This window comes from Gobio gobio (assembly GCF_949357685.1).
Source record: "Gobio gobio genome assembly, chromosome: 16".
Taxonomy (NCBI): domain Eukaryota; kingdom Metazoa; phylum Chordata; class Actinopteri; order Cypriniformes; family Gobionidae; genus Gobio; species Gobio gobio.
In genome coordinates this window covers 35,687,994-35,705,193 of record NC_137109.1, presented here as the reverse complement: position 1 = coordinate 35,705,193, position 17,200 = coordinate 35,687,994, and the positions used below count along the sequence as shown (strand labels likewise).

General features: G+C 38.0%; 1 protein-coding gene across 10 annotated transcripts in view; it reads right to left on the bottom strand.

Annotated features, from left to right (window-relative positions):
- The window catches only part of diaph2 (diaphanous-related formin 2), a 551,295-nt gene that overhangs the window by 183,947 nt on the left and 350,148 nt on the right, over nt 1-17,200 (bottom strand). For all 10 annotated transcript variants that reach the window (XR_013818231.1, XR_013818232.1, XM_079839686.1 and 7 more), the window contains one exon: nt 12,499-12,738. Coding sequence is in view for 8 of the 10 variants with exons in the window: in XM_079839686.1 (XP_079695812.1) it covers nt 12,499-12,738 (240 nt within the window). In the remaining 2 variants the exon portion in view is untranslated. The remainder of the gene's footprint in view (nt 1-12,498; nt 12,739-17,200) is intronic.

Sequence of the window (17,200 nt, the reverse complement as noted above, 5' to 3'; positions counted from 1 at the left end):
CAGATGCAGTGCGGAGAGCGGGTTGCGCATACACACACTGGCAGTGTTTGTCTCGCGCAACTGAACCGCGGCTCGTGTATTGCAAATACAGACAAATATAGTCCATTCTGTCACATTTTCCGGTGTTCTCCTCCGACCCCTGTCTGTCTCATGCTTTGATTTATGAAGGGCAGCATATCTGCTGCAAATGCGACCGTGTTCCCCTCTGTCTCATACACACATGCATATAACATGTTGTATATAAGTAGTTCACATGATAAATGTAACATTTAATAGTTAAGATATGCTTCTAATTTTAATAACTGAAACATGCCTTTGAAGTTTGGGCAAAAACTTCTAGCAGTGTTGTGTTTTCGTGTATTTTCTTTTATTTCTTCACAGCGCTGGATGTCATATGGTGATTGTGAAACACACGGAACACTTCATGGTGAAAAAATGTGTTAATCAGGTCAGCTGAATTAAAGCCACAGTGCATTGTTCTGATCAAAATTTATATGATTAACATGAAAAATGTTACGCCAATGTGTCGGACTCGGTAGACAGCCAGTTAGGAAACAACTTGATATAACAATTTTTTAATACTGTATCCTAAATTGTGGATGATAAAGCTATATATACCATATGCTGAAGTAAATTTCTGGAGCGTTAACGATTAAAAAAAACAACAACAACAACCGTACAGAACCGAAAACCGTGACCCTAAAACCGTGATACGAACAAGAACCGTGGGTTTTGTGAACCGTGCCACCCCTAGTTGTGGCCCATGCAGAATTTAATAAAAACAAATCCTTATCAAATCTTTTTTTTTCCCTCTTCTATAAAACATGTTCTCTACTGTATAAAATAAAATAAAAAAATACATGTATTGAAATGCCCAATAAAGTTAACTCTGCTTTACAAAACAATGGGTTTACGTATAGTGCAGTCTACACATTTTAACCACTCTATTTTATACATGTCTGAATTAGGGGTGCACCGATCCGACTTTTTCAGTCCCGATACCGATACCGATGCCTGGGCTTTGTGTATCTGTCGATACCCGATACCGATCCGATATATTGTTGAATTAATAATAAACTGTATATCTTCCACCTTATACCTTCCTTGAAGAGACTAAAGGCACCAGACTTTACTAACTAAACATAACTAAGACAAAATAACAGATGTATGTAAGGTGTTGAATTCTTATTTATTTAAAAAACAATTGTGCATTCAAATCTAAAATAGAATGTAATCTAACTTCTTTAAATAAATAAAATGTAGCAGTGGAAACAAAAAACAGTGTATTGGTCAAACATACAATAGTAATCTGACAGTTACCAAACATTTTTTACACTACAGATAATTGTTTTGGTATATAATCATATCAATATTAAAAAGTAGCATTACAAATTAACAAATAGTCTAATTTTCTACCATATGCAATTTAATAAAAATTTTCAGCTAGCAAATAACAACTTTGTTCTGGTTTCACCTCACTCCAGATTAAATGATTGTAGGCTAGGCCTATTTATTTTACTACACATTGTCAACAGAAATAAGATGAAATACTGTTGATAATTAAAAATAATTCTTACTACCCACTCTTGCTAAAATGGGTAAGCACACTTGTGTTCTCATTTCAGTTGCGTTCTGAGTAAATTAATAAACTGAGTTCATGAGTTCAGTGTTGGACAGATCAGTTGTTCTGGCCAGTCGTTAAAATGATTCGGTTCAAAGGAGTCATTAGGTCACGAATCGGACATTAGCAGACGCGTTGTGTGCGAATCCCGTCTGTTAGAACATCGCGAAAGATGTCAACACACAGAAAACACTTCATAACTGGATATAATTTGTCTCCCGCTTATTGAAAGTATGCTTTATGTCAGCTGGTCAGAGAAGAGTCACTGTTTTTTGAGCGCAATTCACACCCAGTGATAATTCAAGGACAAAATTGTCCGAATGTGTCACGTGCAACATGGTTTCGGTCTTCCGAGCTTTTGATTTGGATTAATATGTGAAATATGAGAGCGAACACTGATTATTTTGAAGACCCAGAGAGCGCGCGCGGGGGAGGAGCTCTCAGATCGGTCTCTGTGTCACTCAGTCACAAGCGCAGCATCTGTTCTACATCGCTCGTAAATCACAATAACTCATCAAATTAGGCTTTGGCCGTCAAAAAAATGTCAATGCAGGAAAGACCCTGACTTTGCAGTAATACCCTCGAAACAGCGACGAACTAGTTGGCGTGGCAAGCGTGAAATATCTCCTCCACACAGCCGAATCTCTGGCTCGCTCCCTTCTAGCATGCGACACACGTGAAGCTGACGAATGACGTCGGTTCTGCTGCGACGGAAAAAAACACCCGGATCGGCTTGTGGATCTGTTAATTTTTCCGATCCCCGATCCAGCTATTTTGTCAGTATCGCGGCCGATATCCGATCCTAATATCGGATCGGTGCACCCCTAGTCTGAATGGAGTGACTTCTGTGTTTAGAACTGCAGGAATCTGTTGACTCTTTTTGCACATCCTGAAAATCGACATATTTGTCTAATAAGGAGTAAGAAAAGCTAGCTTCTCAATTAACACACTGCAAACTGCTAAACTCACTGGTGGTGGTGACTATGCTTGGCTGTTTCTTTTATAACACCAGATGTTTAAAGAAAAGCAGGACTTAAAAAAAAAAAAAAAAAAAAAAATCAAGCCAGTTCTGAGCTAACAGCAATGTTAATCTGTAAAAAAAAAAACCTTCTGGAATATGCAAATGAGATCTACAGCTGGTACCAAGTGTGACTGAGAGAGTAACGGATCACAGGTCAGCCCACGACCGGCCCTCCCTGATGAGCTCGTTAGCAAGCCGAGGTCTGCCACATAGGGGGCCATTTACTTGACTGAACTGATTGAGAATGTGGGCATTTCCCTTTGTCCATCAATAAATGCCTAATCAGTGCTCAAGCGAAAAGCTTTCCGCACTGCAGGCACTTCACTAATGTTCTGTAAATGTGAGTCTGACCAATATGATTGCAATATTACTGAATCATTTGACAGCTCAAATAAAGAAATAGCAAAAAGAAAGGGTGAAAGAAAGAAAAGAAAGGAGGAAGGTATCCGGTCCGTGTATATTTTGGCCATTTGATTTTCCTTATAGAAACGGGTATTAAAAAACAAAAAACGGCTCCTTTTTCGTTTTTTTTTTCCGTTTTTTTAAACAAAACGAAAAACAAAAATTCAGCTTGATTTTTCGTTTTTCGTTCAGAAGTAGAAAAATGAATTAACGGCTTGAATATTCGATTTCTAGATGGAGGCGGGAATTATACGCGCCTTTCTGCTGATTGGTCGGCCGAAGATCAAACTGTTCCGTCATCAGTTCTTCCTCAGATCCGCACAGCAGAATAAAGGTCCAGCTACAGCTGTACGGATTCTTAACGCGTTTATTGCAGCTACATTTAATATTTTATTCATCAAACAACCAGACTAACGAATGGCTCGAAACCGTACCGGGGCAGAGCCTATACAGGGCTTTCTTCTGTGTAGATAGAAATTCACATACACTTCGCATCAGCTGGGTATGGCAGGATAGGCCTAGGCCTATATGACGGCTGTCATAGCCTACCCTGGTTGCCCAGTAAAAATAAATAAATTAAGTTATAAATTAATTAGTTCTAAATTAAATATTTTAATAATAAATATGTTATAAATAGCCTATGTTTAAAGGAAAGAATAATGCATTGACATCTATGGCCTATAACGTTCACGCAAGAACTGTCATTCTGACTGACAACCGGAGAACAACAGAGATGTGAAAAAAAATGTTTATTAACATTTATTATAATTGATATCTAAAAGAATGCGCTTGGGCGGAGCACAGGACTGCAACGCAAGATTTTCACTTGCCATTTCGGTTTGTTTCTCACCAGCAAAGCCTATAGTAGCTATAGCCTACTCTCAGAACGCTTGGAATTTAGCCTACGACACGAGTTGCATAGGATTTTTTTTTACAAATTTGCATCCGCTTGAAAAAAATTGATGAGCAAATGCGGATTCTTGACGGGTTTATTGCAACTTGCATTTCATCTCTTTCTCATTAAACCACCAGACTAACGAATGGCTCGACACAACACGTCCCGGGGCAGAGCCTAGACAGGAGTTTATTCTGTGTAGACCAGCAGCTTTAGACCAGCAAAGTGCCAGGGGGTCCGCGAATTTGCTATATCATACCGTATTTTCCGTCATGTTTTTTATTAACATGAAACATGCTGTGATTTATTCCAAAGTGACTAAATAATGCATTTAACATCAAATAATCAAAACGTTGACTTCTAAAAGTAGACTCGTTCGCTGTAGGCTATTTTGTTTCATGTTTGTGATGTGCGCCAGATGTTCAAGGAGACCGAGGCGCACGCAGCGCATCCTGTTTTATTTATTTTTCAAAGGCGTGACATTGTAGTCATTTTAAATGTGCCCAAATAAAATTATACATTTTACTGTTTCGATGATGATTATGATGTCCTACTCATCTGTAGCCTTTGATGATGACAGTATTAGGCTAAGTTATTTCCCCTGCTGAGGAAAAAATCTAATTTGGTGCTGGCACCTCACATTATTATCAAAATAAAACACAGACAGCCAAACATTTAAAAAATATTATGCTTAATTGAATTGTACAATGGTCAATGGTTACAATTGGTCTGTTGCGCAAGTAGAATGCGCATAGCCTAGCTATATGCCTAGTGTTGTTGTAGCTATTTTATTTATTGGTAGCCTATTTTATACAAATTCTCAGTGGTTAAATTGGGCCGGGGCTCAGCCTGCTCGTTTTTGTCCTGATGTGCCTGTTTGCAGTCAAGTTGCCTACTGGAAATTATCTCACATAAAATTTGATGAATGTGATGCTTTTGAAAACATATTTCTGACAATAAATGAAAGATTTTTGAAATGGCATGTCTATTTTGTCTCGGCTGAGCTGAGAACAATCGGAACACGGCCGCATTTAGCTGCTTAATCTCGTTGTCAGTCGACCATGATTGCACACCGCTCGCGCATGTGCATCTAGGTGACCTGGTCACCAAAGACCCAAATCTTCTCAGCTGTTGCTACTATCATATGCTGCACTGTCTCTTCATGTGGCACATTATGTTTGGCACATTGTATGGGTCACTATATCATAACAAGGTAATACAATGTGTAATCAAGTGATGACTGATAACAGTAATGTAAATGCTAAATGTCCTAATACCTGTTGTATATGCTCTTAACCTTGCAGTTTTTCACATATCATGCAAGACTCAATTTCTCAATTTCTTTGCACAAAACTCTCCAGAAAGTGCCATTTAATGATTTATTTTTCAAAGAAAAATTATCGGGGGAGCATACCCCCGGACCCCCCTAGGGAGAGCCCCCCCACATGATAAATCCCAATTTAACCACTGATAATTCTGAATGTAGGCTAATAATAAAGTGTGGTTTTAACAACGATGCAACGTGCGCGTCTCTCTCAACATGACCAGGTGTGACATTCAGGTGCAACTTATTTTTTGGCAAATAGCGACGGTCAATTATAAAAGTTGCAGGCTATTAATACAAAAATCATAGGATGGAGGCCATTTGCACATAGACACACACACACAAAACATATTGTGTTCATTGCCCCACCCACATTAATTTTGGGCTCAATCACTGTTATAATTAGGCTATGGGGTCCTTGTAAATTTAAAATCCACTTATGGCTATACGCATGTAAAAGAGAAATAGGCTAGGCTATTGTAAGTGTTTATTTCATTAATGAATGTAGGCTACCTCGCATCTTCTCCCATACACTTGTTTGGCCTGTTTTGTTTGGATGGCCAACTCTCACAATCTGTGTGAAAGCTGCGGGACACACAGGACAGCGTGGAGAGAACGCACATGATGTGCTTTGGAAGTTTACTTGGCAGAGAAAATAACACACACCGTTTTGCTTGACATCAATTAACACTCACTATTAACAAAATAAACTCAAAAACAAAAGGTAGCTATAACTTCAATAGGCCTACTGGTCTGCGCTTGACTGTTGGCGTGTTTATCTGCTTTAGTTTATTTAACTCATCGCAATTTAGGCTATTGGAACTGTGTGAACTGTTGTTCTCACTGTTGAATTCACTTCGCATCAGCTGGGTATGGCAGGATATATGATGGCTGTCATAGCCTACCCTGGTTGCCCAGTAAAAATAAATAGATTAAAATAAAAATGAATATCATTAGTTGCAAATTAAATATTTTAAACACTAATACAAAAAGGAAAGAATATCGCGTTGACATGTAATAGGCCTGTAACGTTCACACAAGAACTGTCATTCTGACTAACTGACAACAGAACAACAGATATGTTAAAATAGGCCTACATACTCTTCTGAGTTTTTTTTTATTATCGTGATTTTTTTTTTTTTTTAACCGTTTTTTTTTTTTTTTATTAGTTAAATTACAAAGTACAAAACAGAAATAAGACATTGTGGTACAATTCAGAGTATGCAATAACAATTAAAATATAGATTATCATGAAACATGCTGTGATTTATTCCAAAGTGACATAAATAATGCATTTAACGTAAAATAATCTAAACTTTTAAAAGTAGGTTCGTCAAGTATTCATTGTATTTTGGTTAATGTTGTTGTGTGCGCCAGAAGATGTTCAAGGAGACCGAGACGCGCAGCGCATCCTGGTGTTTTCTTTATTTTTCAAAGGCATTAGGCTACATATTGTAGTCATTTTGAATGTATAAAAGTATACATTTTACGATGATGATTATGATGTCCTACTCATCAGTATGATGATACATTTATTTCCTCTGCTGAGGAAAAAAAAACACGTTGACGCCGGCGACTCACGCGTACATTATTATCAAAATAAAACTTCAGTAATAATGTTCAATAAAAACATTAAAAAAATATATTCTGCTTGGTCTTTTGTACAATGGTTGCAATTGATCTGTTGTTGGGCAAGTACGCACATAACCCAGTGTTGTTGTATTTTATTTACCTGTATTTTATACAAATTCTGAATGTAGGCTAATAATAAAAAGCAGTTTTAACAACGATGCGACGCGCGCGCTCTCTCAACATGACACTCAGGTGCGACTTATTTTCTGGCAAATAGCGACGGTCGATTATAAAAATCATAGGATGGAGGCAATGAATAGGCTACAATAAGTTTTTTTTTGTGCACACAGACACACAAAAAACATTGTGTTCATTGCCCCCACCACATTAATTTTGGCCTGAATAACTGTTATTAGCTACATATTTGGCCTGTTTTTTTTTGGATGACCAAACAATCTGCGTGAAAGCTGCGGGACACAGGACAGCGCGGAGAAAGCGCACATGATAGGCTTTGGAAGTTTACTTGTTAGAGAAAATAACACGCGCCGTTTTGTTTGACATCAATTAATTCTCACTATTAATGAAATAAACTCAAACCCAAAAGGTAGCTATAACTGCCGCATATCTCCTGAACACTTCAATACTTCAAGGCCTACTGGTCTGCGCTTGAATGTTGGCGTTTATCTGCTTATTTAGTTCATTCAGTTTAATTAACCCATCGCAATTTAGGCTATTGGAACTGTGTGAACTGTTGTTCTCCGGTTTTCAGTTAGTCAGAATGACAGTTCTTGCGTGAATAGGCCCAATACCCAAGTCTAAAGTTTAAAATATTTAATTTACAACTATTGATATTAATTTATATCTTAATGATTAATCTATTTATTTTTATTAGTGTTTATTTAATTTGCAACTAATTAAATTAATTTAAATATTAATTTATTTATTTTTACTGGACAACCAGGCTATGACAGCCATCATATATCCTGCCATACCCAGCTGATGTGAATTTATATCTACACAGGAGAATAACGCTGTCTAGGCTCTGCCTCGGGACGGGTTGTGTCGAGCCATTCGTTAATCTGATTGTTTTAGGAATAAAATATGAAATGTAGCTGCAATAAACGCGTTAAGAATCCGAAGAAGCGCAGGACTGTTATTCTGCTGTGCGGTACTGAGGAAGAACTAATGATGGAACAAATTTGATCTTCGGCTGACCAATCAGCAGAAAGGGGCGTATAATTCCCGCCCACGTCTAGAAATCGAAAATTCAAGCCGTTTATTAATTTGCCACCTCTGAACGAAAAACAAAAAATTAAGTTGAATTCTTGTTTTTCGTTTTGTTTAAAAAACGAAAAAACGAAAAAGGAGCCATTTTTTTGTTTTTTAATACACGTTTCTAAGGAAAATCGAATGAACGAAAAAGTACACGGACCACAAAGGAACACAATACTACTGAACTAGAAGGAAGGAAAATAAATGCAATAAAATTTGTGCATCCTTCGTTCAGTCGTTTTTTGATTTAATATTGAAAGTTGAACAATTAGAAAATAGCTTTTTTTTCATTTCTTCAAAAAAAAACGTAAAACAAGATTTTTCGGGGTTTTTTTTTTTTAAGAAACCCCAGAAGAGTATGTACTGTATGTATTTTAATATCTCTGTTGTGCTCCGGGTGTCAGACAGTCAGAATACAGTTCTTGCATAAACGTTAATGTAAGCCTGTATACCCAAATCAGTGCATTATTCTTTACTTGTTGATGCAAAGTGTAGGAGAATTTATGTCTACACAGAAGAAAGCCTTATCTAGGCTGTGCCCCGGTTTGTGTGTCGAGCCATTTGTTAGTCTGGTTGTTTAATGCGAAAAAGATTAACTGTAGCTGCAGTAACCGTTTTAAGAATCCGTGTAGCTATTCCGTTGCGTGGAACTGATGATGGCACGGTTTTATCTTCTGCTGACCAATCAGAGGCACATAGATAGAATATTCAAACTCTTTATTAATTTTTCTACCCGTGAACGAAAAACGTTTTTTTTTTTTATTGAATTCAATACCACTGAACCATGAATCAGGAAGGAAGAAAAGAAAGAATGAAAATAATGGTCAAAAGAAAGAAGGTAGGAAGGAATTCAATGCTATTAAAACAGAAGAACTTAAGCGAGGAGGAGGGAATGCAATATTACTTACAATAGCATATCTTTATTTTCTAAAAAGAAAGAAAGAAAGAAAGAAAGAAAGAAAGAAAGAAAGAAAGAAAGAAACTTACTGTTGAGCCCTGATCCGACAAAAGAATTTGACTTCCTTTATCTCAGACTCTTTCTCTGATACAGTACATCAGTAAGGGGGCAAGGACTCAACATGTCTACGAAAGCAAATGTGTATAGAAACGTACAATTTGGTTAACTTGTTTAAAAACGTGTTTATGGCGCACAACAGAACAGCCGATGAGAGCAATAGAGAGGTTTGACGACAGTGTGTTAGTCCACTACTGTGAGACCCAAGGACAGGTTTTACGAGGAGGTCAGAGAAAATACTGCTGAGCGACAATCTCTGATGACCACTGGATCCTCTCCAGCTCAACTGTCCATGCTCAGGGCAGGGTCACCCGTCAGGGGTGTCCTACCTCTGGGCCATAACACCATACAATACAAACATGAGAAAAAAAGACGGAAAAAACCCCCAACAAAACAAAAAACAACCAACTAATGTCCATGTCACCTCCAAATCCCCCATACTTAAACATCTCAATGAAAAAACTACACCTGGTTTGGCATTGAGCCCATTCAAAAGCCACCTAAGAACCAGACATAAACTGGAACTAACTGTGCAGTGATGAACAAAAATATAGCAGAGGAGCTGACAGAAAGAGGTGAAGGACTTGAAATGTGCGTGCACGCAGTTTTTGACAACTTCATCTTCATTTGTAATCAAAGACCAATTTGCATGCAGGCGCACTTTAAGAGAAAGCGAGATGTCATCAAGGGCTCGGATGTTTATGAGCACAAGCGTGTGGTGATACTGGGGTGTTTTAGAGAGTGGCGTAAAAAAACGAGCGTTGATTAAAGCTCACACTATAAAACTATTAAATTAAATTGCTCAGCTTTTTTGAAAAAGAATTCAGTGGCCTTCGGAAACACAATTTGTCAGTGCTCAAAGGTAAACAATTGAAAATAGAGAAAAGTGAGAACAACCGTTCAGCTATGCCACGACTGGCTCCAGCTTAAACCCCTGTGGTTGGGACACCTGTGTCCCAGCAGCATCTGGGACACCTCCGAATAGATGACAAGGCCAGCAAAGAGATGTAACTAAGAGTGACGGTGTAGTTCTGGCTGACTGGGAACACTGGCAGGGGGGTGGCTGTCTTTCATAGCGGGACCAAATGGCTTCGCTATCCAAATCAGCTTGTAAAACACACAGCCAGATGTCCATCCTACATACACAACAACAGCAGTAACAGCTTTCATACACATTCTGGTAACAGTTACAATGATCTCAGTAGGGAGGCCTACCTGCTAGCTCTATAAATAATGTGTAAAACACAAATTAGCAGTAGATGATACTCTGAAGAATAGCATACTGTCATTTGGTGTAGAATTGTCAAGTTTGTACTTAACAGGCATTTCATGACAATTTCAGCTTCAGGTAAAAACAGCTACTACTTAAACATGTTACTATTTTACTACTTGTTATTTAGCACATGTTTTTATCCTGAGGTTAAATATGCACATGCCTTGCTCAATAGCTCTGGACTGGTACCCGGAAGGTTGAAGGTTTCAATCCCACGCAGGATGATGCCTCACCATTGTGCTTAACCCTTTCCCTGCCAGCGTTTTTGAAAAAAGTTGCCAGCCACCGCCAGGGTTTTTGATCCTTTTCACAAAAACGTAATGGCCCATTGAATATTTTGTTGTATGAAAATCTGAGCATGCCATATATCAAAAGAAAGAGCAGACCCTCTTCTTTAAAAAAAAACTTTTATTCTAGCCTCATGCATTCCTTTTTTTATCAACACTTAAATATGGGTAAATTTAATAAAAAAGCAACACTTTGAACAAAAAGCTGAGAAAATCACGTTTTTGTCAAAGACTACATCCAGATCAGATTCAGAGTGCTGATCAAACCAGATGGAGTAGATGGAGTCCATCAACACCCCTATGGCGTGCACAGTCCTATAGCTCGTCCTGGGTCGACATTTCATTCAGCAGTCTTGATTTATATGCTGTTTAATGTTGATGATCACATTTTTTTACATATGCATCTGCTTACATACGATCACTTGTTTTTTTTTTTGCGTCTTCTTTGCCTGTGTTTTGATCAGGAGATTATGATCAAATGGGCGTCAAAGCTTGCAATGCTCCTATACATCGTGTCAGGAGTTACTCTTTCGCCGTAAGTCGACCTGCCAGAAGCTAGTTATTTTAATCTATGAAGTTTTAAATATGCATATTTTTCTCGCGCCACTTCGCTTCAGAAGGCCTTTATTAACCCCCCGGAGCCGTGTGGAGCAGTTATATGATGGATAGATGCACTATTATGGACTTCAAAAACGAACCAACAAGTCATTATAAAGCTTGGAAGAGCCAGGACTTTTTTAATATTACTCTGATTGTTTTCGTCTGAAGGAATAATGTCATATACACCTAGGGTGACTTGAGGGTGAGTAAATCAAGGGCTAATTTTCATTTTTGGGTGAGCTATCCCTTTAAGGTTGAGCAAGGCACTTAAGGGGCACTGTGCCTGTAAGATGAGTATTCCAAGTTGCTTTGGATAAAAGCATCTCCTAAATAAAGAGAAGTGGAGTAGAAGCTTTTTGGTCCGGCACCCAAAAGATTGTGATCCATGAGCTATCACCATTTCCACAGAGTTCTCCAGAGTGTTATTTTGAATGCAATGTAGAACTTGGAGTTTCTCAATTCTAAACATACAAAGAATGGACTTACATTCACGTTGAGACCAGTCTTGGCAGGCTACTTTGAAAGAACAAACTCGAAAGGATACGAGGACACAGACCACATCTTTGTGAGAATTGAGATGTGCTGTGATCTTGTTGCTCAACCGATCATTCAGCACATTTTAAGCAGTGGGACAGCACCATCCAATGCACAATAAATAGCATATGACATCACAACCTTATTAACCTAACATAACCTATTAAAATATTTACTTACATTATTGTTATTATTTGATATATTTTTATTTTGCATGAGTATTTGTGCAAATGTATATGTATATATTTATTGTAACGCTTCGTCAACATTAAGATTTGTTTAAATACGGCAATTTAAAAAACTGCAGGATTTCTCCAAGTATTCGGGTCTTAAAAAAGGCAAATGTTTACTTTCACAAGCCGTATATTTGCAGGAATCTATTAAGTGAGAAAGAGATTTTTAAAGCTTCCATACATCCTCAGTCCAGAATTAATTAAACAGTTATTTTAAAGGGTTTGATTCGCTCAATATCAAGAACACATCTGGGTACTTTCATGCATTCTCTGTATTTATATTCATGACTATTGGATCGAGACTTTGATGGTTGATGATGTAGTACGAGATCACAAGGACACAAGATCGCAAAAGAACGCATATCGAGAAATGGCCCCTGTGATTGTAATTTAAGCACATATAGTGTAGTTTCAGAAAAAGATAAAAGGGATTTCGTTGGGTTTAGTACCTTGCAGAGGAAGCTGATGTTGAAGCCAAATGTCTGAGCATTTCTGGAGCCAGAGTTCATGTAATTCCCGACGAGCAGCACCATCTCCAAGAGCATGCTGAAACCTTCGCTCTTCTTCACCTCCTCGCAGGCAAATGTCACATTCATGATATCCGGCCGGATGTTGTTCACCTGCTCCTCAAACGTCAGCTTGAACAGGATCCCGTTCAGTCGAGGACGCAGCATCTTGACAGAGCTCATCTGAAATGAAGAAAGAACAACTTAAACTTGCACATCCTCAATTATCACAACACATACACATACAAATGTTTCAGAATGAAACCAGTTATTCTATCTGTTTTAGGACTAAATACTTATTTAGCCATTGTTTAGCATTTTCCAATAGACTGAATGGCCTAAAAGCAGAAAAGGAGCAGCAAATGACTGCATTTAGAGCAAAGATTACTACAAAAATTTTTTGGCCCTTAAAATACCACAAATGATGAATCACTCAAATTAAAACCATAAATAAGGTTAAATATATCTGAGCCATGGCACAGAGTCAAAAAAGACTTAGTAGTTACCCGCGTAATTGTGTTAATGCTGTAAACAGAAATTTTGTAACAAATCTTGTACGATAAATGTCAGATTCTGCCATTCACCTATAATTACATTTAAACGTAATAACAGCAACAATATAACTGTTTCTGGTGCTGGAGTGAGATGACATTTCAGTTAAAAGACAGCAAGAAGGAGGAGGAGGAGGAGGAGGAGGAGGAGGAGGAGGAGGAGGAGAGAAAGGAAAGAGGAGACAAAACAACAACATGGATCCTACAGGAGCAGCTCGTTGAGAAGGGTGACCTCAGACACTCTCGCTCCAGATTTCTGCATAATCTGATGCTCGCAGGCAGCCCAGAGATGCAGTCAGGATGTACCATTACCGCTCACATTTATTCATCTTTATGAGCAAGTTGCCGATCAAAAACCCCAGAATCGGCCTCACGCCCCCGTGCACCGACCCACCCCACCTCCTCCCTGCACATACAGATTTGATTTCTCTGTATAAGAGGAAATCACAATAAAAGAGGGTGAGTTGGTGACAGCTCTGGAGGGAGACGAGCTGAGAGTGACTTATTTCCCCAAGGAGCAGTGCAAGGTGGTGTTGATGAGGTGCTTCCACAGGCTGCCTGTATATTACCCGCCTTGAGCGCAGTCACAGGAGGAGACTGTCACAACGTGCTTCATTACGCCCTCCAAAGACACAGGTAGCGAAAGACACAACACAGAGCGAGAGCGAGAAGGTTGTTCTGTTACCCTGCACTGAATTGATTCCTATGTGAATCTGCTGTCACCGGCAGGTTTGTCAGACGCGCCATAATATCAGTAAAGGAATGCATATGCATCAACCTAGAGAGATCTCTGCATGACAGGACTACATCTGACTGCAACTGTAAGGAAGAGAAAAATGATTTGGAGTGCTTAAAGGAATCATTCACCCAAAAATGGAAATTCTGTCATCATTTGCTCACCCTCATGTTATTCCAAATCCATCTGATGGAAAAAAGAGAGATGTAAGAAAATAACCTTGGTTGGGTGCAAAAAATGTGATATATTAGATTTATTTTTTATTACATTTGTTCACAACTCACGGAAAACCAAAATGGGCACCTTTCTTAAAGTCACAGTCACTTAACAAAGTTGCAAGACTTCAAAATCCATTGATTAAGCTGTCAGTTAGGGATGTGACGGTATGAAAATTTCATATCACAATTATTAGAGACCTGAATTATCACGATTATCAATATTATCACGTTTTGAGATGAAAGTGTTCAAAAATAACTCATGCACACACTGAAAACATTTCAACAAGTTTTATATTTGAAAACCAAAAAACGACAAATAAAACAAGCAGCTCTTTGCAACCAAGATTGGCATTTTCTTCTTTATAATGATCGTCGTCAATAGCAACGCATTATAACACAGCACATCCACAAAGGACGTGCTCTTGTTTCATTCAAAAGCAACTTGCGTCTCTGTTTTTGATTGTATTGAAGATTAAATCAGAAGACTTTACTATTAATACTACTATAAATATTACTATAATTACTAAAACTTGTTGTGATCATCTTGTCTGGACGATTGTTTTGTACGTTGTACAAAATGGTTTTATAAACAGGCAAGATTCAATATGTCCCCGTAATAATGTATGTGGTAAAGAAAATCTGTAATAAGTGTACAATGAATATACATTATTAACCTTTAAATGTCACTCTTAATAGTCTTGTTTGAACTTGTTCGTTCATCTCGTTCATCTGCAAACTTTTCTTCACTTTAATTACAAGAGAGTGAGATAAAATATTTCAACTCAAAATTTTGTGTCCAATTATTTCCCAGACGCAGTTTTGGTATTGAGGTCAAAGTCCACTTGCTTTGCGTTCGCTATACAACAGTGTGATGATGGTCACGAAGATGACTCGTTATAATTGAAGTTTTTCCCCCTATTGCAGCGACTTTCTTTTTGCATGTTCTGCAGAACATCTGCAGGGTGACCATCCTTGAATAAGTTTCCCTCAGGACTTTTGTAAAAGGTAAAGACCTCAGATTTGGTTCTATTAGAAGGCTGAAAAATCTCCCGAGCGCTGTCACTGCCTTCTGCCATTTCTTCTCGTTCTTGTTCACAAAGCAAAGTTGCGCACTGAGCCTGACTGAATCTGGCTAGACAGGATTTACCGCAAGTTTTCATACATTTTATAGTGGTTTATCGTGAAACCGGTAATCGTCCCATCCCTACTGTCAGTATGCACTGGAACTGACAAATGAGGTAAAAAAAAAACTATTTTAATTGAACAAACATATTTTTTCTCTTTTTGCGTCATGGAAGAAATAAAGCCATATGGGTTTGGAACGACACAGGGTGATTGAATGATGACTTTTGGGTGAACTATTCCTTTAATCCAGGTGCAAGTCTAATCAAGTGAAGGTCTGTGCATTGCACTGAACTAACTGATGTAGAAAGAATCTTAAATATTTGAGACAAAGTCAAGACAAAGGCCAATGTTAATGAGATTTGGTCAATATATGAAGGAAGTTTAAAAGCCTTTCCAGTTTGAGAACTCGGGAGCTAATCATGCTCTGTAGTAAAATAAAGCTCTGCTTCACTCTTTATTATTCATCAAAATCATAGCTTCTGTCAGTCACAACCAGGGTACCAGATTTGACTTGTCATAAAAAATGCCCTTTATATTCTTGGCCTTTTAATTATACATTACTCAGTCTCTTTATATATTGAATAGCGCTGATCCTGCATGGAGCCTGAAGGCAGTCTTCTTTCTCCTCCACACTACCGCACCGTCTATGCTTAATTTCCCCCCATTCCGCTTTTCAGCTCAAAATCCTTCACACGGAAGTAGAGAGCTATTGGTTTGAACAACAACAGAATGGAAAAGAGGGTTTTAGTTTCAGAGAGAGAGAGAGAGAGAGTGGAGGAAAAAAAAGGCGGAAGTGGAACAGAGATGTGTGAAGGGTTATGCACTGGAGTGTGACGAATGTAGAAGAGAAATAGTGAACCGGAGCCAAAAGAGAGAGAACGAAATAGAGGGGACGAAAAGACTAAGAAAATGAGACGGATAAAATCGATAGGCAGCTGGAATGCTTTTTAGTGTGAGATACCACCTCTTTCACCAAATTATTGTTGCTGGTATCAGGCCCAGTGTTTGGCTGTTGATTATAATTGTAGCGATCAAGTTTTGTACCACGGTTTTGTTTGGCTTCTGATGTTGTTATTTCTTCAATTGAAAAGTGTACGGAATGATTCCAAGCTCCGGGTCTGGCACATGCACCGTGTCTTTAGAAAAGGATGCTCTCCAGACTCAAACATTGACCAGTAATAAAACATTTAGGAACCAAATTAATTTTTAAGTTATTAAATTACAAAATTGCTCAAAACAGGTTGTTCATGGTGTCATCCATATTCATCTATTGATTGGCCATTGAAAGTAAAAGATCAGCAAGGGTGTGGAACAGTTGCAGTAGATGATATAGTTGTAATGCCATAGATGCCTACATAAACATGTACTACATATGCAATTCAGTTCATTGGGTGCATATTTGAAACCGGCAGACACTAAAAGGACATGATGATTGGCTGAGTCGACACTCATGGGTGTTTCCAGACATTTCTGCAAAGGAGAATAGATTGTAATAGATATAGATATAAAATGAATTATTGCTCTTTAGTGTTTTTTTTATTTTTTATTGATTTATTCTTCTTTCAACTCTGTTTTATAAAGTAGGGTGTTTTTATAATTGTATTTTGTATCATTTTGTGTTCCAATTTCAAGCTGTTTCTCTAATGATCCAGAACAGTATTTGTGCCACATAAATATCACTCTCTAACAGTATCTCTGCCTTTTTGGGGAGGACAAAAGGCAAGCTAAACATTGACTTGATTATGACTCCAACATAACACCCACCTTATTGCTTCCCCTGAAACAAAGATCTTGCTTAGAATCGATTTCACCTTACAACTGGAATATTATTTGTTGCATCACAGCTCTGCTGTGAATGCTTATCTTTAACTACACACTGTCATATGAACAACACGTTTCACGAACATAAACACAGCACTTAATTCTTAATTGATTTTTAGCCTTATATGACAAATAATCAGTTCACTTTAGTTAACAGTTAACTGGGAACTGATAAAAAATAGAAATAAATAAAT